General features: G+C 35.7%; 1 protein-coding gene across 4 annotated transcripts in view; it reads left to right on the top strand.

Moving 5' to 3' along the window:
- The window catches only part of LOC111158948 (Ral GTPase activating protein catalytic alpha subunit 1), a 246,811-nt gene that overhangs the window by 78,515 nt on the left and 143,916 nt on the right, over positions 1-24,380 (top strand). For 2 of the 4 annotated variants that reach the window (XM_022521306.1, XM_022521296.1), the window contains exons 12-17: positions 589-726; positions 5,846-5,994; positions 9,007-9,136; positions 10,847-11,084; positions 12,533-12,694; positions 17,572-17,712. In XM_022521306.1, the coding sequence (XP_022377014.1) occupies positions 589-726; positions 5,846-5,994; positions 9,007-9,136; positions 10,847-11,084; positions 12,533-12,694; positions 17,572-17,712 (958 nt within the window). The remainder of the gene's footprint in view (positions 1-588; positions 727-5,845; positions 5,995-9,006; positions 9,137-10,846; positions 11,085-12,532; positions 12,695-17,571; positions 17,713-24,380) is intronic. The other 2 variants (XM_022521311.1, XM_022521309.1) reach the window with 1 other exon arrangement.

Raw genomic sequence — 24,380 nt, 5'->3', positions numbered from 1 at the left:
GGCTCTCTGCTCAGCAGGGAGCCCGATGCAGGGCTCGATCCCAGGACCCTGGGATCATGACCCACGCTGAAGGCAGAGGCCTCAACCCACTGAGCCACCCAGGCGTCCCTGTTGCAGCATTCTTTTTTTTTTTTTTTTTAAAGATTTTATTTATTTATTTGACAGACAGAGATCACAAGGAGGCAGAGAGGCAGGTGGAGAGAGAGGGGGAAGCAGGCTCTCCACTGAGCAGAGAGCCCGATGTGGGGGTTGATCCCAGGACCCTGAGATCATGACCCGAGCCGAAGGCAGAGGCTTAACCCACTGAGCCACCCAGGCGTCCCTGTTGCAGCATTCTTTTTTTTTTTTTTTTTAAAGATTTTATTTATTTATTTGACAGACAGAGATCACAAGGAGGCAGAGAGGCAGGTGGAGAGAGAGGGGGAAGCAGGCTCTCCACTGAGCAGAGAGCCCCATGTGGGGGTCGATCCCAGGACCCTGAGATCATGACCCGAGCCGAAGGCAGAGGCTTAACCCACTGAGCCACCCAGGCGCCCCCTGTTGCAGCATTCTTAATGAAATATGAAAACTTGATATTTTTTTTTTTAGGAAAGTGAGACCGATATTGCTGGTCATGTTCGAAATTCCACTTGGGCAAAAAATGGCACCTACCAAGATGTTCTTCATAATGCTTCTGAAGAAGTCACAGAACAGAACATACGAGCTGGTACCCAGGCAGTTTTGCAGGTGATTCACTTTTGGTTACTAACAAAATTCAATAAAATAATTTTTTTTTTTTTTTAAACATTTTATTTATTTATTTGAGAGAAGAGAGAGAGACAGTGAGAGAGAGCATGAGCGAGGAGAAGGTCAGAGGGAGAAGCAGACTCCCCGTGGAGCTGGGAGCCTGATGCGGGACTCGATCCCAGGACTCCAGGATCATGACCTGAGCTGAAGGCAGTCGCTTAACCAACTGAGCCACCCAGGCGCCCAATAAAATAATTTTTAAAAAAGATTTTATTTATTTATTTGGCAGAGAATAGGATAGCGAGAGAGGGAACACAAGCAGGGACAGTGGGAGAAGCAGGCTCCCAACTGAGCAGGGAGCCCCTGATGCAGGGTTCAATCCCAGGACGCTGGGACCATGACCTGAGGTGAAGACAGATGCTTAATGACTGTGCCACTCAGGTGCCCCTACAATAAAATAATTATTACATAGGGGCGTCTGGGTGGCTCAGTGGGTTAAGCCTCTGCCTTCAGCTCAAATTATGATCTCAGAGTCCTGGGATCGAGCCCTACATCAGGCTCTCTGCTCAGGGGGAGCCTGCTTCCCCGTCTTTCTCTGCCTGCCTCTCTGCCTCCTTGCGGTCTCTCTCTCTCTGTCAAATAAAAAATAAAATCTTTTAAAATAAAATAATTATTAAGTATTTCAAATATATGGCTCGGTATTCCATTGTACAGTATAATTTTTTAATATACTCAATACCTACATTTGTCAATTTTCTTTATAAAATATTCATTTTGTTTTTTCCTTAACTTTCACTCCCTAATGTATATGTGTTAATAAAAATTACGTATTTTTCTAGACAACTTTAAGATTTATATAATTTGTGTCATAGTGTACTGTCATCTGGTACTTTTTTTTTGCATTAACATTATGTTTTTGAGTTGTGTTGTTGATACATAGCTATAGTTCATTCGTTTTAGCTACTTTCTGGTATTGCAATTTATGATTATTTCACATTTTACTTACTCATTTTTCTGTCAGTGTTTTTTAAGTTGTTTCCAATTTCTCACCATTCCAAATAGTGCTACACTGAATATTTCTGTGTATGTATTTCTTTTGCACATGTGGGAGAATTTCCTTAGGATATATACCCAGAAGTAGAGTTACTGGGTTGGAGGAATTGTACATTATCATCCTTACTTTACTGTTAATGCCAAATTGTCTTCCAACATGGTTATAATAATTTACATTTCCTTTAGTAGTGTTTGTGAGTTCTTATTTCCTTATATCTTCCCCCTTTACTTATAGAGTCACATTTTAATTTTTGAGGCCCCAAATGTGTGAAATGTTATTTCATTTTTTTTCCCTTGTTTTAATTTGCTTTTTTCTTCATCAGTACTGAAATTGAGCATCTTTTTATGAAGGGCCTTTTCATCTGCTTTTTCCCATATTCTGTTAGGTTGTCTTTTTTTTGTTGATTTGTAGGAGTTCATTATAGGCATTCATTATTTATTTATTTATTTATTTATTTTTTAAGATTTTATTTATTTATTTGACAGAGCTCACAAGTAGGCAAAGAGGCAGGCAGAGAGAGAGGAGGGAGCAGGCTCCATGCTGAGCAGAGAGCCCGATTTGGGGCTCGATCCCCAGGACCCTGGATCATGACCTGAGCTAAAGGCAGAGGCTTTAATCCACTGAGCCACCCAGGTGCCCCATCATTCATTTTTTAAAGCAGACTGTTCTTGTCAATACCACATGTAACCTCTACTTTGTTAAATCAAATGTACTCTCTTTTTTCTTTTTCTGGTTTTTTTTTTTTTTTTTTTTTTTTTTTTAAGAGAGAGTAAGCACATGCACAAGTAGAGGGAGGAGTGGCAGAGGGGAAAGGAGAAAATCTTAAGCAGGCTCTATGCTCAGCATGGGGTGTGATGTGGAGCCTGATCTCATGACCCTGAGATCATGACCTGAGCCAAAATCAAGAGTCAGATGTTTAACCGATGGAGCCACCCAGGTGTCCCAAATGTACATTTTCCAATCCTAATCTTACCGGACTTGTCAGGAACATTTTATAGGATAGATCATTCCTTCCCTATTCAAACACTTCTTCACTTGTTCTTCAGAATAGCATCCCTCCTGTTTTTCTTCTAACTCACTGGCCACTTCTCAGAATTTTTTACTGATTTTTTCATATGTCCCTGATCATTTCATTGTTGAAGGGCCCCAAATCAGTTCTTGGATCTTTCTACGTATTCTCTGGTTCATCTCATCCATTCCTCTGGCTTTAAATGTCACGTATTTACTGTATCATCTACAATTTTATTTCTAGTCTGAGACCTCTTGTTTGAACTCTGAGTCTTTTTTTTTTTTTAAAGATTTTATTTATTCATTTGAGAGAGACAGGGCACAAGTAAGGGGGAGGGTCAGAGGATCAGAAGCAGACTTCCTGCTCAGTGGGGAGGGCCCTGAGATCATGACCTGAGCTGAAGTCAGATGCCTAACTGACTGAGCCACCCAGGCACCCCTGAATCTTAAACTCAAATATTCAGATACCAAGTTAGCATCTTCACTTGGATATCTAATAGGCATCTCAAACTTGACGTGTCTAAGACTTCTGTTCTTGCTCAAAAAATGTGCTCTTCCTGCAGATTTTCTTGGTTCATTTATAGCTCCTGTTTTCCAGTTGTTCAAGCCATCTTGTTTCCCGACTTTCTTTTATTCTTAATTAAAAAGATCTGTTGATTTATCTTAGAGAGTGAGCAAACTGGAGGGAAGGGCAGAGAGAGAGAGAGGGAGAGAGAAACCCAAGCAAACTCTGTGCTGAGGCAGAGCCCAATGCAGGGCTCAATATCGGACCCTGAGATCAGACCCAGAGATCAGATCAAGAGTCAGACGCTCAACTGACTGTGCCACCCAGGTGACACCCCCCCCCCCCCGCCTTCTTTTATATCCTACATCTAATTTGATAACACATCCTGGCCATCTTCAGAATGTACGCCAAATCTAACTATTCAACATTTACACTACCTCTTGGGTCCAAACCCCCATGATCTTTCTTCTGGATTATTGCAGTAATCCAAACTCCTAATTAGTATACTTGCTTTGCTCTTGCCCACCCATCACTGGCATAGTCTCAACATAGTAGCCAGAGAGAGTCTACAGAGTGTAAGTCGGATCATATTTTTCTGCTCAAAACCCTCCATTGGCTTTGCATTATCACTAAGCATAAAAGCAGAAGTCTTTCTAATGGTCTACAAGGCTTTACATGATTGCTCCTCAAGGTGTGGTCCACGAACTAGTGCCAGCCCACAAGATTAATTGCAAAACTGAGAGTGAGAGTTTAGAAACTAAGTGATTTTGATGGTTTGTGTTTCTATTTTTGTACTTTTTCTTATTAGTTAATTTTTATTATATTTTATAATAGGATTGGTCTGCGAAGTTTGGGGGGCGGGCATGTTCTTTTACCACTGACAGTGTGTAAAGCTCTGCACCACATGCTCTGGTTCTGTTTCTCAACATCATTTCCCAACTGCTTCCCTACTTCTTACTTCACTCTCTACTCCTTACTGTTCCTTAAACATTGTAGGGAGGTTTTCACCTCGGGTCCTTTAAACTTGCTTTTTCTTTTGTCAGAATGCTTTTCTCCCAAATTGCTCTTATTATATCCTTATTTTATTTCCTAACGATTTATTTATTTATTTATGCCTCTTGCTTTTCTTGGTCAGTGTTGCTAGACTTACAGAGTTCTCTCTTTTCACTATTCTAAAGTTAGCTTAATATTCTTTTTTCTCAGGTGCTTGGGTGGCTCAGTGGGTTAAGCCTCTGCCTTCGGCTCAACTCATGATCTCAGGGTCCTGGGATAGAGTCCCGCCTTGGGTTCTCTGCTCTCTCTCAGCAGAGAGCCTGCTTCTCCCCCAATCTTTCTCTGCCTGCCTCTCTGCCTACTTGTGATCTCTGTCAAATAAATAAAATCTTTTAAAAAAATATTCTTTTTTCTCATGATTTCACAGCTATGTTTTATTATGTAGTTCATCAAGGGATTTAAATCAGGATTATGGGTATAGAAGATGTAAATGTCCTAGCTTCACAATAGATGAAATGTTCCATACCTCCAAAGTATCCTCGAGAACCTTTGCACACACCTGTCACCATTATAATTGCTTTGTCTTCAATAACAAAATATAATTAATGATTTGATTATAATAGTTCTTTTTAATTTTTCTGTAATAAAAGATGCATATTAATGGCACCTCAGTAGTAGTACTGTGATATGTGATCTGTTCATGCAGGTTGTTATTACTAAAGCACATAAACACACATAGTCTATAAACGTGAAAAGAGTAATAGATGGTATTGAACACTATTCTGAAAATTCATCTTAATTTAGTATCTTCTTTTATCCTAAACTATTTTTTATTGTTTGTTTCATTTTATGACAGCAGTAGAGTTACCTTAAAACTCTCAGTTTTAAAAAACACTGTTTTTTACTTGGTTTCTTTTACTTGGGTGCCCAGTAGTGATTTTATATTTGTCTAGATAAACGTAAAAACAAAATGGTTTAATGGGTTTAAATTTCACATGTCAAGCTAGTGGTAGAAACAGGGTCAAAAGCCTTATACTTTTTAGTTAATTATAGATCACCTAGTGATAAGCATCTGAATTGTTTTTTTTTAAAGATTTTATTTATTTATTTGACAGAGAGAGATCACAAGTAGGCAGAGAGGCAGTCAGAGAGAGAAGAGGAAACAGGCTCCCCAGCAAGCAGAGAGCCGGATATGGGGCTGGGATCATGATCTGAGCCAGAGGCAGAGGCTTTGACCCACTGAGCCACCCAGGCGCCCCCTGAATTTGTTTTTTTTTTTTTAAATCATTATTATTATTATTTTTAAAGATTTTATTTATTTATCTGACACAGAGAGAGAAACCACAAGTAGGCAGAGAGGCAGGCAGAGAGAGAGGGGGGAAGCAGGTTCTCCACTGAGCAGAGAGCCCAATGCGGGACTCGATCCCAGGACCCTGAGATCATGACCTGAGCCGAAGGCAGAGGCTTAACCCATTGAGCCACCCAGGTGCTTTCTGAATTTGTTTTTTAAATAAATTTTTAATTTTATAATGAATAGCTAATGATGTCTTTTGTTTTAGGTGTTTATTATAAACTCATCAAACATATTTCTTCTTGAACCTGCAAATGAAATTAAAAACCTTCTGGATGAGCACACAGATATGTGTAAACGCATTCTTAACATTTACCGGTTCATGGTTGTACAAGTATCAATGGACAAAAAGACTTGGTAAAAAATATTTATCCTTTATGTTTTTTAAATATATATATATAATTATAGTAATTTTTAGAGGAATAGTGTTTGTGAACAGGGCTTGTCACAATATTGTAGAGGCTCCTATTAGCAAGTAAATATTTTATGTAATTTTTATGATGACAATAGTCTCCATTTTATCTCAGACACCTTTTTTTTTTTTTTTTAAGATTTTATTTATTTATTTGACAGACAGAGATCACAAGTAGGCAGAGAGGCAGGCGGAGAGAGGGGGGAAGCAGGCTCCCTGCTGAGCAGAGAGCCCGATGCGGGGCTCAATCCCAGGACCCTGGGATCATGACCTGAGCCGAAGGCAGAGGCTTTAACCCACTGAGCCACCCAGGCGCCCCATCTCAGACACCTTTGATCAGTCTTCTTGGATTATTTTTCTAATGCCCCCCCCACTCTCAGAAATGAATACATGGGTGAATGAATGAATTTGTGCATGTGTGAATAAAAGAATAAGTAAATGATTAAGTGGGCAAATGCCTGATTGCTCATCCTGTCATGTAAGGCCATGTACAGTGAGGTCCCTGACACTTTTCGGGCTTTCTCTCAAGCCTAAACTCTACCCTGCAGACTGGGATCTGGCTCCCGTCTTTACCAAATTGCTCTTTCCTGCACATTCTGAACTTTTCTGGTGCTTGCCATCTTCTTTTGTTGTCACAATAACTATCTTTAGATTCCACCTTCTTTTTTCCACATATCCTTACTTAAATTTTTCTTCCACTTCCTTTCATTGTGTATTTGTATCTCTGTTGCAGTTCTTTTTAAAATCGTCTAAATCCTTAAATTACTTGTATAAATATCTCTTTACCTCTGAATTGAAAGGCCTTAAAAAATGTGTCTCTGTTGTCTTTGTTTTTATATTTCCTGCATTTCTTACCATAGTATTTTATATACTATTTGTGCTCCATAAATATTTAATGAATGGAAAAATAGGCCTTTTGGGGAAAAGAACAATTCTTCAGTTTTTGTAAAATGATACATGTTCATTGTAAAAATCAAACAAAAAAAAAGTTTTAAAAAGAAAATTAGAGTTGCCCCAAAACTCACTCTCTGGAGGTAATCATTGTTCGCCCTTTGATGAACATCTGGTTCACCAAACCATATATAGTCACTTAGTATTATTATGCCATTTGTATGTGTCATAATTTTCTTAACCAGTCCTCTTTTGATGGATATTTAGTTATTTTGTTTTGGGGTAGAGAGAAGAGAGTGATCATTCTTATACATACATAATTTTTCTCCTTTGACTTATTCTTGAAAAATGGAAGTACTTAGTGAAAGTGTATGCCTAATACATGTTTGCTACATATGGAAAAATGGCTTTATTTTGGAAAAAATCTTTATTAGCAGTATTGATAGAGTTGTATCAGGATATAGTTTGTTATTAACTTACTTGTAATACTTTTCTATGCCAGGTATATTTTTAAGCATTTTCTATACATGCATTTTCTTTCTTGATCCTTGTAGCACCCCTCAGGTAGGTAATATCTCTATTTTATGTGGTGATTCTTAGGTACAAAGAGGTTGGTTCATTTATCTTTGCTTGCACAGCTGAGATTTGAACTGGTCCTTCAGACTGCAGAGCCTAGGTTATTATTACCCAGGAACCATGCTACTTTGGACCATTCTTTTGTTAGTCTCTGCCTACCCCCTTTCTTTTTTTTTTTTTTTTTTTTTTTTAATATACTTTGCATTAGTGCTGCTGAGCCAGGTTAAAGTGAGAGGCCTGCTATATGGAGCACAATTTTAGTATTAAAAATTTTTTTTTATAAGTTCCTTGAAGTCATAGCATTATGAGAGATTACTCACATATTTACATTGAATTTATAAGATTTTGTGAATTAAAATCATTGCTATCATTTCACAGTGAAAGTTTATATATGAATGAATTTTGATTTGACCACAAATCAGATAAGATTTATTTGGAAAAGCTATACTTTATTGCATATTTAGTTGATTTCAAAAAGTTCATCATTTCGTACAGCCGAGCCAGAGGACTAAGATTACAAATGCAGCAACTTTGATTTTTATATTATGAATAAATGCATGTATTTATTTGTTAAATTCAGGATATTTTTCATTGATTGATACTTTTCTATTTAATTCTGTCCTCCCTTCCCAGAAAAATGATGACATCTAGGTCTGTGAACTTTTGCTACCTCTGCCACATTTCTCACAGGGATTGTCCCACGTCCCACATGTTGCTGTACTTGGAATGGGCCCACAGGCAAATCTGAGAGGAGGCTGCAATAGGGACTTGGGCTGGTAGCCTGGCTGTACACCCATACTAAAATACCCTTTTTCACATGTGGCTTAATCAGTTTCCAGATTTTCAAGTGCAAATAAGGTAGTTTTATGGTCTTAATAATAAGCATCTAGGAGAAAGAGACAAGGTAGAAATAATATGATTGTCTTGCTGTGGAGTATACAAGTATAAAGGGTTTAAAAATGGCCAAACTTAAAAGGATGGAAAGATGCAAAAGAGTGATGGTCTTTGATTACCTGCCAGGATCACTGTGATCTATTAATCTTAAAAATCTTGTGGTTTTTGAAATTGTACCTGGTACACTTCTGGATATGTGCTTGTTTTCCATATTATAAAGAATATTAGTTGTATAGGCATCAAGGTAGAACTATATTGTATAGATAGACAGCTTCCTAAGGTTATTACTTGATTTTGGGGGGTTGGGGGATGGGAGCAGCCTCCACATTCTCACCTCCCAATTCATCAGCTTTTGCATACATTTTTAATTGATGAGAGGATTTTGTGACTGAAAAATGGTTTTAAAATGGCTGGTATGGGTTTATAAAATGGAATTTTAAAATTTAGTATTTAAGGAATTCTAAAAATTTGAAAGATATTTGGTATTTGACTTACTGAAAGATAATACATTTTATAACAAATAATTTTAAAGTTATTCATTAACCAAGAACAAACATATGTGAGAAGGAAACATTAATTAATTTTTTTACTTTAAGGGAACAGATGCTGCTTGTATTGCTCAGAGTCACGGAATCTGTACTGAAGATGCCATCACAAGCTTTTCTGCAGTTCCAGGGGAAAAAAAATATGACCTTGGCAGGTCGACTTGCAGGACCACTTTTCCAGGCAATAAAAATAAATAAAAAGATAAATAGATGAATAGATATGTATTTTTATAAGATTCATTGAGCCCTGAATTTGTTACTTGGGGAAAAAAAACTTTAAATCAAAGATCATTTCATATTAAAGGATCTTTTGTAGAACTAAATTAAAAGTTGCTTATCTAAATAGGCTATTTGCCCTACACAGAAACTCACAACCTAGTGTAAGAGTGGAGGAAGTACCACTCTGTGTGTCTGTGAAAAGAGCATTGAAACAGGCTGATAATATTTAACTTTTTCTGTTGTGTGGCACATACTCACATGATTGTGAAAAGCTGCCAGGGAGCTTCATGAGTAATGGCCTGATTGTTTGCTTTTTGAGTTTCTAAGTTTCTGGCTTGTTAGAAAAATAAAACTCTAAGTGTTTCTGTAGTAATGGAAAAGTAGTTAATAATCAAGATTCTTTCTTATCATGCTGTTCTGTAAGACTTTAGTCACTTCTGTATTTTAAGTGTCAGTGGTAGTTTGAATATATATAAATTACGTATTGAGTTTTCCAACCTGAGGATAGAGTATTGACTTGAAATGTATTATGGATTCTTTGGAAATACCAAAATAATATGTTCTTAAGATGACACATTAAATACAAATACATTGATAAAATGGTTCTTAATATCAAAGATAAAAAGCTACTCAGATTTAATTCTTGGCCATAAGTATAGTCATTCAAATTATTTTTTAAAAAATATTTTTGTCTGCCTAAGATTTTATACTTAGTAGTGAATAATCTTTTGAAACCAGTTGCATTTATTATCTAAACTCCTCTTAACTTCATTAGCCCTTTTTAAAAAGATTTCCCAATTGTTAGAACTAACCTGATGTTGGAACTATAGGAGAGCAAAATTTTAGCTTGCTATATGGAATAACTTTTTTGTACTGTAAATATAGATAATGTAAGATAGAATGGAAAGCCACTAGTTACTACTGTTCTATGCTGTAAACTCTGCTCATTTTCATCTGACATTTAATGTATAAATTTATGTGAATTCCTTAGTAAAATTTAGAGTTAAGCTTTTGAAAAACGTTACTACTTATTTCTTCAATAGGAGGTTATATCTTTAGTAGAAGTCCCTAAAATCTCAGGGGTGATGTAATTTCTGCCCTTCAGTGAATAAGTTTTTTATTATATGATTGGATATTTTACAAAGTGCCTTTAATTCTTCTGGTATCTTCAAAATGAAATTTAATTTTATACTTTATGTATAATTTTTCAGAAACATTTCATTAAATGTATCTCCAGTAACTTGTTTTTAGAATATTCAAATTATATACTGATTTTCATCCTTAGTTTGAAAAAGGCTTTGGTCAGTTTAGCTCAATAAGCATTAGTAAATAATTCAACCCAATAATTTCAAAAATTTTTATAGTGTGGAGACTTTTTAAGCAGCATTTATTTAATATTAATGTAATACAGCATGAAGGATAGTTACAACTTTAGAGATAATTCTTTTCAGTTTTGATAACTTGTCCTAATTGCTAGAATGTTGGGTGTTGGCAATTGTTGAAATTTATAGTAAATATTAATGATTGCAGGAATTCCTTTGTAAGTATTATGTACCAAGAAAGGGTCATGGATATTATGGGATTTTAAATTCTGCTTGTTCTTAGGTAATTTTTTTTATAATTGAATATCTGAATTTGTACATATTTCATTATTACTTTTTTGTCTTTATAGACTCTTATCGTTGCCTGGATCAAAGCAAATCTTAATGTGTACATCTCTCGAGAACTATGGGATGACTTACTCTCAGTATTATCGTCACTGACCTATTGGGAAGAGTTAGCCACTGAGTGGTCACTGACTATGGAAACACTGACTAAAGTTTTAGCTAGAAATTTATATAGTTTGGATCTCAGTGATTTACCATTGGATAAGCTGAGTGAACAGAAGCAAAAAAAGCACAAAGGGAAAGGTAAGAGTTGTCCACAGAGATGCTCCCCATAAATTTGTTTAAATAATTTGGTCTGGGAAAATCAGGCTAGGGAGACAAGGAATGGTAAACGATTATGTTTTCTCTTAACTGTTCCCTGCAGATTAAAAATTTTCAGTAATCATGTAGGTACCTTATAATTTTTTTCTTGAAGAACTTCAAAATCAGTAATTTTGATGAGAAATAAAGTGTTCTATATATATCTAGCTAAAATTTAAATAAACAATTTAGAATCTTAAGTATTTTATTTTAAATAATTAACCAAAATGGAAATTTATAAAATGCTCTTTCTTTTTATCATATGAAACTTTTCCGTTAGAATTTAGGTGAGTTCATGTTACTCTATTTAAAAGGAATTATTTGAAAAATTCTTTTGAAAGCATTTTCTTAGTTTTGACTAAAAGTAAACATTCCCTAGTTGTGGATTATATATCTATTGAGTGTTAAAATGGGGGAGAGGGACAATGACATAGTGATTATAATGTTAATATGTGTTTTTTTAATCCTTGTTGTGTTAGTATTTTTCGCTCCTTTTTTTTTTTTAAGGATTTTCTTCATTTATTTGACAGAGAGAGAGATCACAAGCAGGCAGAGAGGCAGGCAGAGGGAGAGGGGGAAGCAGGCTCCCTGCTGAGCAGAGAGCCCAATGCGGGTCTCCAATCTCAGGACCCTGAGATCATGACCTGAGCTGAAGGCAGAGGCTTTAACCCACTGAGCCACCCAGGTGCCCCTGTATTTTTCACTCTTTTTTTTTTTTTTAAGATTTTATTTATTTGTTTGACACACAGAGATCACAAGTAGGCAGAGAGGCAGACAGAGAGAGATAGGAGGAAGCAGGCTCCCTGCTCAGCAGAGAGCCCGATGCAGGGCTCGATCCCAGGAACCTGAGATCATGACCTGAGCTGAAAGCAGAGGCTTTAACCCACTGAACCACCCAGGTGTCCCTGTATTTTTCACTCTTAATAAGTAGTTGCTGGCTAGAGATTTTAACCTGAGTCATATTTCCCATTTAACAGTAGTCCGTGGTAGTTCATTAAGTGACCAAAATACTTTCTCCTATTTATTTCCCAACTGGCTATTATTGGCAGGTAGAGATGTAGTAACTTCCACCACAGGATGGCTTTTGGTTAACTCATTTCTTAAACTTTTTTTGCTTATCCAAATGTTTCTTTTTTAATGAAATAAATGGATGGCAAAGGATTTAATAATAGTTTATTTTTGATGTTATAATTTCAGAATTCTGTATCAGTTTTGGAATATGATTTTTACATAAGTTGAATTTAAAAAAGCCTATGGTACACAGGCATTTAACTTGATACTTTAAAATGCATTATGAGAAACCTGAGAATCTGAGGCAAGGTAGGATGCATAATTTGAAGAGATTATTAATCAGTTGACGGTATACTGAGATTGAAAATCTACATTTTTAGGAGTTGGACATGAATTTCAGAAAGTTTCAGTTGACAAGTCATTTTCTAGAGGATGGAGTCGTGATCAGCCTGGCCAAGCCCCAATGAGACAGAGAAGTGCAACAACCACTGGTTCCCCAGGAACCGAAAAGGCAAGGAGTATAGTACGGCAAAAAACCGTTGGTATGTACTCTTAAAAATAATGAGAATTGTACAGGGCAATATCTTTATAGTCCTTAGTAACAATGTATGTAAATACATAATGTTCTTACCAGTTTGGTCATTAAAGGAGAAACTTCTATAGCAAAACCTTTTTTTTCATTAGTACTCAAGAGTCTAATGACATGCTGTTACCCATGTATGTTATTAAGATTTATCTTCCATTAGCATTTTATGTAGTTTATTTTACTGTGGGTATCAATAATTTTAAACTGTTTTTTTACAGAACTGAAGGAATAGAGAACTCATGCATTAATTAGGGTAGCTAAGCTTTCAGTGCTACAGTTACATAATTAGGTTGGCTTCCACACTTCCAACTAGGAATTCATGCTCTCTGCTTGCAGATGGCTGAGACCAAGGTAGAGGTTGTTGCTAGGTTCCTTGCAGCTTTTTGTAGACATGGAAGATATTTCTATAATCTTGGAAGTAGCAGCAAAAGAGCAATGATGGAAAGAATTTCTGGATGTAGGATCATTTAGTATACTCTAGACCTAGCTACCATCTTAATCTTCTTCCTCTCAGAGACTTATAACTTTATCTGAATTGTAGTAAAAAGAGTGCTGCAATGAAAAACAAGGTTTTGTCCTAATCTCTTTTTTTATTCTTACTTTCATCACTTAATAGCTAGATAATTTTGAACTTCCTAGACTTTATTTACTTCATCTGTGTAATGGGAATGATACTACCTTATATGCCTGAAACAAAATTGCTTGAAGTTACTTTAGGTTTTACAATTTATGATTTTTTTTAAAGATTTATTTGTTTATTTGAGAGCAAGAGAGAATGCGGGTGTGTGAGTACACTGACAAGGGGAGGGGCAAAAGGAGAGGGAAAAGCAGACTCCCCACTGATCAGGGAGTCCACCTCAGGGCTTTATTCCAGGACCCTGAGGTCATGACCTGAGCTGAAGTCAGATGCTTAACTAACTGAGCCACTCAGGCACCCCTATAGTCCATGATTTTTATGGCCGGAGCATTTTTTGTGTGTGTATGGAAATATATCTATATTTAATGGTAACCTGTGAAAAACACATAATTTTAAAGAAATTTAGAAGAATTAAAAATCACAGTTAATTTTTTTAAAATCACAGTTAATTTTAAATCCTTCAAAAGAATTATATTTTCACAGTTGTTTTCTGTCTATAAAATAAGCATAGAATTGTCTATGTCAAGAAGAATGAGAAATGATAAAAGAATAAGGGTATGGATGAATTAAAATTAATATAATATTTAAAGTTTTTGTATAGAATCACTTTTTGAGATTCTTAGGAAGATGTTGATTACATCTGAAATGGCTTTCTTTGTTTTATATTAATGTCACATTTAATAAAAAATATTTGTGTATTGGTTAGGACAGAATTCTTCTTTTAAATTTAAAATTTTACTTTGTTTTACTTAAACTATCTATTTTTTTAAAAGTCTCTTACATAATTTTTCTGATTATAGAAGTAATTTGTGCTTAGTGTGGAATGTAAAGTTTAAGAAAGTATCAATGAGCTGTCCAATGAGAAACTGTCATTAACATGTTGGCATATTGCTAATCTTTAAAAAGCATATAATGAGCAAAATACTGATCTTAAATTCCTACCTGATTATGTTTACTTTCTGGTACCTATGCCAAGACATCTTGTCTGGCTTGTTCATTAAATAAACCTATCAAATAAAAAGTTGAGGTATTAAAAGTTTTGTTCAGAAAAGTGCCTGCATAAGTTGGAAGACACTTTTAAAAGGGGCAGCAGATTAATTTAGGAGTATTCCAATATATATTTTCTTAAAATATTAAAAAAATTTTATGTTCATAGTGTATACACAGTTAAAAATTCAATGATAAAGTATATACATTCTAGGAAGTCCCCCATCACTACTCTTGTCTAAGGTTTTACTTAGGCCAGCACATTATTAAAGAAGATGCAATGAATTTAGGACTTACTTTAGACTTAACTTTAGAATATGTTTGGGAGAAGTAATACCTTGTTTGCAGTTATGATTCAGGGCCTGGTATCAACTGTTGAAACACATACATCACTGTTTCTGTTTTCAGATTTTCCTTTTCCTTTATTTTTATTATAATCTTGAGCCTTAGTTTGGGGGGACTTATAAAGGTATTTCTTCAAGTAGACATGTATGTATGACGTGAATTTTATTTAATTGTAAATATGGAGAAATGTATGATTTTAGAAGTGAGAAAAGGCCAGACTTGCCTTCCTTCTATTTATTTTGTGTTTGTGTACTTTTACTGATTTAATATATTTGCTGTTTATGAATTTCTGACATTGCATGGGAACTCTTGAATGAAGGTTACAGTTTTTGACCTAATGTGTTTGTTTTATGATCCAAGATGAATTTATGTGGAATGCATCTATTTTTCTTTTTTATTCATTTTTTTGAGAAGGGTAAAGATAAAAAGCCTTCAAAAATTGGCATGCTTATATGTTTGAAATTTTGTTTTTACTTCTTTATGTTTTATTTTTCATGCTGCCCTTTCATCTACATAAGACACATATTACAGATTGAAGATCACTGATGTGTGTGGCTTAGGAGTATATGTGGCAGTAGCAATTTCAGTGGCTTTCTGGAGATTTCTGACCTGAGCTTTAGATTAGTAAATCCCCAGAAATCCTAGTATCTAATTCATCGTAAGTAATTTTTTGTAGTGCAGGTTACATGGCTGTGTGAGGTACTGGGCAGATTTTCAGGTATGCCTGTAGTAAGACCTGTAGTATAGTAAAAAAAAAAAAATAGAGGGGTACATTTTTGTAGAATTCATCTGGAATCATAACAAACTTAAACCACTGTGATTATGGAAAGTTCCAAGGGAAATGCCCAAGCTCTTCAAGTTGGTGGTAGGAAAGAAGAAATAAAAGGAATTGTTATATCCAAAGAACCATCTAACCCAAAGGAAAAAAATAGAAGAAAAATATAATTCTGTAGAATTGAAAATTGAATCAAATAGTTTTAAAAGAATCAATTTAGTTTTAAGTATCTTTTTTTATTTACTCCTCTATGTTTGCAACTGAAACCTTTTACAAATAATTATGCTAGACTCCCCAAATACAGATATTCATTCTGTAAGCTTGTATTGAGCTCATATATGCCACGTGCTAGGCTTATAAAAATCAGAGGATATAGTTGTGTGTTTGAAAAGTTGGGAGGCTGACATAAAAAACATACAGTCCACTAAAAATAGATTGTAAGCTTTGCAAAAGCAGGGATGCTTAACTGTTTTGTTCATTGCTATATTGCCAGTAAATTTAATTATGTGGGAGAGTTAGAAAAGCTTCACAGATAAAATGACATTTTGAGTAAGAAGGAATGTCAGGAGGAAAAGAAGACCAAGGATATTATGAATTCACAAAGTCATGCTGTTTTGAAAGAGCATGGAAATTTCAGGAAGCAGTATAAAAATTCTCTATGGCAGCAGCATGTAAGAACAGGAGGAGAAGATGCAGTTGCAGTGATCAGTGCACGCGGTCGCATAGTCCTTGTGTGACAGGCTAAGGAATTTAGGCATCAGGGAGGGAACCAAGAGTTTCCATTAAACAGGAAAGCCAAGATTTTGAATTGATATTAATGCTCAAATTTTTTAAATTGTCATATTATATGAATATTATGGAGTATTGTTTCTTTTAAGTCCTCTATTCATACAGAACACTATGCATACCTTCATTTGTTCAAGAATCCCTAAACTGGAAGTTAAGTTAAAAACATGTTTGGGAAGTATAAACTTGACTACTAATTTATTTCTAAGTGTGCTAAAATTTGTCTTTAATTGTGAGAACTGATGACTCCTTACACGAGACTACCAAATGCAAGTACAAATGTAATTTTTAAAAAGTAATCCAGTTTTTAAGTTATCTTTAAGAACTTAATCTTTCAAGTTTTTGTATTAGATACTTAAGCTCTGAATTAGCACAGACTTGTTTATATTTCTCAGTGACTTGATTTTTCATCCAGATTGCAAATTCTATCTTCTATAAATACTTCCACGTAAAAGTTTTAAATTATACTGTTAAACTTTATTTCTTTTTAATTTATTTATTTGAAAGAGAGAGAGAGTACAAGCAGGGACAGGGGCAGAAGGAGAGGGAGAAACAGACTTCCCACTGAGAAGGGAGCCCGTTGTGGAGCTCAATCCCAGGATCCCAGGATCATGACCTGAGCTGAAGTCCGGCGCTTAACCAACTGAGCCACCCAGGCGTCCTATATACTGTTACGCTTTAACATAAATAAGAGATACGGATTTAAGTAAGCCTTCTTCTCCTACCAAGATTGAATACTAACCATGAGATTCAATCCTTTAGATTATGAATTACATAAAATGTTCTAAAAATGACCTGGGGTGACTTCGAAACTTTGTTAGGGAGGAGCATGTAGGTAGGAATTGTTTGTTTTTGGAATTCAGCTTCATTAAGAAGAATGACTCGCAATTGCCACATAATGGCTCAGAGAAATGCCTGAATATAGTACCAAAAATTTCTTTGAACTGATAATATTGAGTTCTTTTCAGTGTTTCCATTCAATGAACTTTTCAACCCTTGGTTTTGAGAACATAGTGCTAATTTAAAGTGTCTGCTCATGTTTAATGCTATACCATTGTAACTGCTAATAAAAAAAGCATTTTCCTGCTTTACACCAAAAACTTTACATTCAAAATGTCATGTGTTCTCTGATTTCTTTTCTTACAGCTTGCCAGTATTTGCCGTGCTGAAATGTTTTAATTTAAAATTTCCTTCCTTTGTATCTTTTAGTTTTCTCTGTTGCTGCTTTTTCTGTGACACAAGCCTTTCATTATAGTCACTCTTCTTTTTTCCTTCCCCACTTCTTTCTTTTCCTTTTTTAAAGCCATGAGAAGCCGATCCATTGGTGAATGTGCTCTGCCATCGGCCTATATACGCAGTGCTAAAAGTGCTCCTGTTCTGATCCATACTTCCAAACCCTTCTTGCCTGATATTGTTCTCACTCCCCTTTCTGATGAGCTTTCAGGTAGTGCCACCTCTGCTAATTTCTGCACCACCTTTTTCACTTTTTAATCCTTCTGCTTTCAAATTTTGCTTAATCAAATAAACTCTTCAAAGTTAATTTCTTTGGGGGAGGTGTGGGAAATTGGGAAAGTGGTTGAGAAATCAACATTTTGAGTTATTTGAATTCTAATGCTATCCTGGCAGTTCATTCTGGAAGTGCTAAGTTTAGTGCTGTGCCAATGTCCACTATTTTTGGTTGTAAATTTTTTTCTGTTTACAGTTGAGTTTTTTCTTCTCAGGTGGTTAAAAGAAATAGTAATATATATTTATGTTATTATAGATGTTTGACAAAAGATGACTTGGAAGGTAACAATAAGAGCCTTGACTTTTAATTTCCCATTGTTTTGACTAAAAATATGGTAAATCTTGAATAATGCATCTCTATCATCTGTAGTAATGGAAGTAAGCAAGGGGAATCAATAATTGAGAAAAGTACCCAAATCTTAGAGTTGCTTTGGAATCAATCTTTTTCTTTATATTAGATTATAATAGTGTATATAATTATAAGAACTCATTTTTAAGCCAAGTAAAGAAACCATGCTATGAAGCCCCAAGTTTTAAGGAACCTCAAAATCTGGTCAGCTTTTCAGTTCTGCCTCAGGCCCTTGATCCCCAGTACAGGACTAGATGATCTGCTCTTTAATAAGGTTTAATTAACATATAATAAAATGTATAGGTCCTGGGTTCAGTTCAGTGATTTTTGAGAATTGTATACACCCCTGTTAACTGTCATCCCAAACAAATACAGAACATTTCTATTATCCCCCAAATTTCCTAGTGACACTTTCAGGTCTTTACCCCTCCTCCCCACAATTGCTTTTGATTTCTATCACTGTGGATTAGCTTTTTAAAAAAAATAATTTTGTGTGAATAAAATCATATAGTGTCTTGTCTTTTAGGCAGAAGCAAACATGTTGAATAGTTACTATGCAAAATGTGCTAGCTGGAAGAAAATGACTTGTACATTTTTAGGTACTTTCTTATCACTCTTCTTAGGAGTGTTTTGTTGACATTGTCATTTTTGGTGAGGTTGGCTTTTTTTTTTTCTTTTTCTTTTAAACAACCTGTCTTCATCCTTTCAGTTCCTGATGGATTGAAGGCTTATGTGAGGAAAGGTGCCCCCCCTCTTTTTTTAAAGATTTATTTATTTGTTTTAGAGGGAGAATGAGAGTGGGGGTGGGAGCTGGGAAGAGCAGATGGGGAGAGATAATCTTGAAGTAGACTGCTCATTGAGCGTGGTGCCCTACATGGGGCTTGATCCCAGGACCCCAAGATCATGACCTGAACCGAAATCAATTCAGGCACTTAACCAGCTGAGCCACCCAAGTGCTCCAAAGGGAAGGTGCATTTTTATTAATTATGTTATTTTAGTTGAAGTGCTTTCCACCATCTGTGATACAATATCAGATATTTCAACCAAACCAAAGGGATACATATTGAGAGGTGAATATACGTAGATACATAGACACTGTTGTGGTTGGTATTCTTTGAAAATACTGTAACTGAAAAAAACTTAGTATTTTATTTTCCTGAAAATGAGAAAATAAAATATTCAGTTACTGGATGTGATATGTTTGTGTTTTCTAGTTCAAGATACCTTGATTGATAGATACTTAGGTAAATACTTAGATATATAAATACTTAGGTATATATTTATGATGTTTTTGAGAAGTATTCAATATTATTTTTTAGAACCAAAGTATAATAGAAATAATGAATCTCTACCAGAATCTTACAATGAAATTGAGAGCCAACTATGGAGTTTTATGGATGATAATGATAAAATAGAAAATTTGGTCTCAAATTCAAACCTGGATGCTCAATAAGTATTTGATGATGAATGAATATGTATTTGACACCAGTAAGATTAGGCTACCTGAATAATTTAAGCTATTGATGCAAAGAGTAGTAAGATTGGAAATACATAAATGAAATAATATAAATTTTAATATATAGAAGAAAACAGCACATATTTTTGTTATATATGATGCTTAGCTACAAGTAAAGAATTTGAATGTTTTGTCTCTTTGGTGCTTCATTTAGGTGCTGTACCTACCTATGTAAGTAGCACTGATTTTGTTGATTGAGTCAAATTATAATTTCAATTACATAAATGGACAAAACAATGTTTCTCTTCTTATAACTAAATTATATATAGCTAAAAGAAACTCCCAATTTGTTGTAAACTTCTCTTAAATATATTTTTTGCTTCAGGCTTTTTTTTTTTTTTTTTTCCAGTTTTAAAAAACATTTTTAAAGCATTTACTACAAACCATTTTTGACATGTTTAGGAAAATTGAAATGAATTTTGGCCACTTACTCTTTTTTTTTTTTAAAGATTTTATTTATGAGAGAGTGCGGGAGTGTGTGAGTGCGTGCACAAGGGGAGGGGCAGTGGGAGAAGGAGAAGCAGACCCCCACTGAGCAGGAGGCCAAACACAATGTGGGGCTTGATTCCAGTACCCTGGGGTCATGACCTGAGCCAAAGGAAGGCAGAAGCCTGCCTAACCAAGTAAGCCACCCACACACCCCTTGTAATTCTTTTTTTAATTTTTTAATTTTTTTTAAAGATTTTATTTATTTATTTGACAGACAGAGATCACAAGTAGGCAGAGAGGCAGGCTGAGAGAGACAGAGAAGCAGGCTCCCCGCTGAGCAGAGAGCCCGATGTGGGACTCAACCCAAGGACGCTGGGATCATGATCTGAGCCGGAGGCAGAGGCTTTAACCCACAGAGCCACCCAGGCGCCCTTGGCCACTAATTCTTAAATGTTTGGATGAAATAGTCCCCTGCTGTGTTAAAACTGACAAAAAAATTTATTTTTTTTCTCAGAATCTTAAGGGCTTTGCAGACTTTCTTGTCTGCAGCTTAAATAATATTTTAGCAAATATGCATGTTAAGTGCTGAAATATTTTTTAAACGCTAAAATAAGGGCGCCTGGGTGGCTCAGTGGGTTAAAGCCTCTGCCTTCGGCTTGGGTCATGATCCCAGGGTCCTGGGATCGAGCCCCACATCGGGCTCTCTGTTCTGCAGGGAGCCTGCTTCCTCCTCTCTCTCTCTGCCTGCCTTTCTCCCTACTTGTGATCTCTGTCTGTCAAATAAATAAATAAAAATCTTAAAAAAAAAAAAGCTAAAATAAACATGAGGTGTTCCCTTTAAAATGTTGTAAGGTAGTGTCTTAACTAGGATAAGTGCCTATTTCAGAATCCTTGCTTCACTGTAAATACATAATTCAGAAAGATTACCTTTTAATGATTTAGTGGGGAAGGTGTTTTAGGAACAGTGTTTGAAAGGAGTTTTCTTTTTTTTTTTTTTTAAGATTTTTATTTATTTGTCAGGGACAGAGGGAGAGAGAGCGAGCGAGCACAGGCAGACAGAGAGGCAGGCAGAGGCAGAGGGAGAAGCAGGCTCCCTGCCGAGCAAGGAGCCTGATGTGGGACTCGATCCCAGGACCCTGGGATCATGACCTGAGCCGAAGGCAGCCGCTTAACCAACTGAGCCACCCAGGCGTCCCTGAAAGGAGTTTTCTAAGTGGCAGTTGTATTTGTTGTTTTCATTTCCTTCATTTGGGGTAACATGCATTCTATGATAGATTTAAAGAGTTAGATAATGGTGAAATATCAGTCACCAAATAAAAACAAACTTTATATATGGTTATCAAACTACTGTTAATTTTAGAAAATACGGATTATATAGAAAAGTATTTAAAAAATACACATAATCCTTCAAACCAGTGCTTATCTATTGATAACTTGTAATACAGTTGCTTCTGGTTATTTGTGCATGTATACATATAAGATATAAAAGCATAGTTAGACTTGGTTATTTTTAGTAAAAGCCATATTTCTTTTAAGGCTTAAAAGGGGCAAGGAACATATAAAATAGCAGCAAAAACTCTTCTTTACTGAGAAGTGACTTGTGAATGAATTCAGCATTTGCCATGCAGTTGTGTAAATTTACAACACTTTCTGGGAGAACTTAATAAGTCGTATGGATTAAAGATTTATAGTGTGTATCAATATATTCTAGAAGTCCAGTTTTAAAAAGAAACACACAAATACATACCCTCCTCACAACTGTTTATTTCTCAAACTTATTTAATATGGAGAGCTTTCCCAGGTACACACATTGACATTCTAAAGCATTTTGGTTCCAGAGAGAACAAATTTGCAAGACTTTGATGAACTGACCTCATAATTTTAAAAATTAGCTGTGAAAATGGGACAGGATTATTCTTATACACGCTTATACAGTAGAAATCTGGATTATTGGATATTTTTCATTGCCCCTATTATTATTGGAGGCAAATTGAAGGCCTGGCGTTTGGTTTTTCTGGTGTTAGATGCATTGAAGGGGGTGAGGGGGGAGGCAAGACCATAAGGGGGAGAGATAGGGAAAGGAAAAAGAAGTTCTATGAAGAGAGATTTTTTTAAAATAGTGCTAAATTTTAAAAACTGCCACAGTTTTAGATTCTTAACCAAACGATTTGCTTATGTTTCCTTCCAAGGTTTGAGTAAATTTTACTATAGAATAGTTATTGTACAGAGAGAGTTAAAATGAACTGCAAAGGAAAATTTTTCATAGTTTTAGGTCTCTTCCTCATATTAGCAGGCTAAATGAACTCAATAACGTATTTCCTGGGCACATCATTTAAGATCAGGAGCTGAGGTTTCTGTAACTGCTTCACCAAAAAACAGTGAAAATACTCATAGACAGTCTTCTAGCTTTTGGTTAGAAGTGGAGTTCTCTGGAAAAATATATACCTGATGCTCTTGAATACTTATGCAGGTAGAAGGAAGCTGTTTGATCCCCCCCGCCTTTTTTAAGATTTTATTTATTTGTCAGAGAGAACACAAGCAGGGGGAGCGGCAGGCAGAGGGGGAAGCAGACTCCCCATTGAGCAGGGAGCATGATGTCAGACTAGATCCTAGGACCCTGGGATCATGACGTGAGCCAAATACAGATGCCCAACCAACTGAGCCACCCAGGCATCCCCTCCTTTTTTTAAACACTGAGATTCTAAAAAATGGACCATCAGCTTTTAAAGCACCCTATTTCTGTCCAGCCCTTCTTTTTCCTCCAGTATTCTTGTTTAGATGTCCATTCTACCTACACTGTTGTGTGATGCTATTTATGTTATTTATAGTTTTATACAGACCAAACTATTTAAATAGCTGAATATCCTTGAAGAGTTTTTCTTAAACTGGGGGACTAGTTCAAAGGCATTTGCTTAATGTTTCATCAGTTCTTAACAATAGACTCATGTGTAACAATTAAAATAATATTTTTTCCCAGGCATCTGCCTCAGGTTTTGATATAATATGCTGGGGGTTGCACAGGCATCTAACATTATTTTTTAAAACTCTACAAGTAATACAGGTGTCTGGCCAACCATACTCTTCATTCCTAAACTAGATTATGCTTTTAAACATTTGGTAGATTAGGCTAAGCAGTCTTTCTTTTCCTGATAAATGGATTACAGAGAAGCCAGAAATCTCAGTAATTTTTCTTAAGCAAATAAGCTTTTATTGCAAAAAGTAGTACTTTAATGAAGGAAGTGATGTCAAAACAAAACATAAGCAGGGTCACTACCTGACTTTGTTTATGCTTTTCCAACTGATTCTTACTATTTTCTAAGTAAGTAGTGTGGGTTTCTCACCTGGAAATTAAGTTTACAGATTTACTTTCTTTGAACTTGTTCTCAACTGCTAACTTGTTTGTCATACTTGCTGTTAGACTCTAGTCTCTCTAGGCTGTTTTACATAGGGTGCTAATGTTATTTAATAGTGGTTCATTATTTGAATTGAGCTCTGTAGAGCAAAATATTTTGATCTTTCTACTTCTATTTTCTAAGTATCAGAAGAAAGAAAATGTTATCTCTCATGCCCCATCCTGTTCCTCAGTTCTACCTAATCAGGAGGAGAATTTTCCACCTCCAACCAAACAAGTAGGCCCTTCTTTACACAACCAAGGAATTTCTTTGTTATCATCAACATGTGATAGTAATCTTTTATAGATTTTCTACCTGTAATCTGCTGGTTCTAGCATAATTCTAAATCAAATTTGTTTTATTTTGTTTTTGCTGGAATAATTTGTATTAATTTTTTAAAGTATGTCTCAAAACTTGAAGCTAACTTAAAATGGCATTACATAACATGTTCATAAACAAAACAGTGTAATTTTCTTTCTTTCTTTCTTTCTTTTTTTTTTTTTTTTTTTTAAAGGTTTTAGTTACTTATTTGACAGAGACAGAAACAGCGAGAGAGGGAACACAAGCAGGGGGAGTGGGAGAGGGAGAAGCAGGCTTCCTACAGAGCAGGGAGCCCTATGTGGAGCTCCATCCCAGGACCCTGGGATCATGGCCTGAGCTGAAGGCAGACGCTTAAACGACTGAGCCACCCGGGCGCCCCCCAAACAGTGTAATTTTCTTTTATTTCTTTAATTAATATTTTTTAAAAGATTTTATTTATTAATTTGACAGAGAGAGAGATCACAAGTAGGCAGAGAGGCAGGCAGAGAGGCAGGGAAGCAGGCTCCCCAAGGAGTGGAGAGCCCGACTCGGGGCTCGATCCCAGGACCCTGAGATCATGACCTGAGCTGAAGGCAGAGGCTTAACCCACTGAGCCACCC

This window comes from Enhydra lutris, unplaced genomic scaffold (assembly GCF_002288905.1).
Source record: "Enhydra lutris kenyoni isolate GAN:26980312 unplaced genomic scaffold, ASM228890v2 scaffoldscaffold4, whole genome shotgun sequence".
Taxonomy (NCBI): Eukaryota; Metazoa; Chordata; class Mammalia; order Carnivora; family Mustelidae; genus Enhydra; species Enhydra lutris.
Note: the sequence above shows the minus strand (reverse complement) of the source record. Positions and strands in the feature narration are given on the sequence as shown.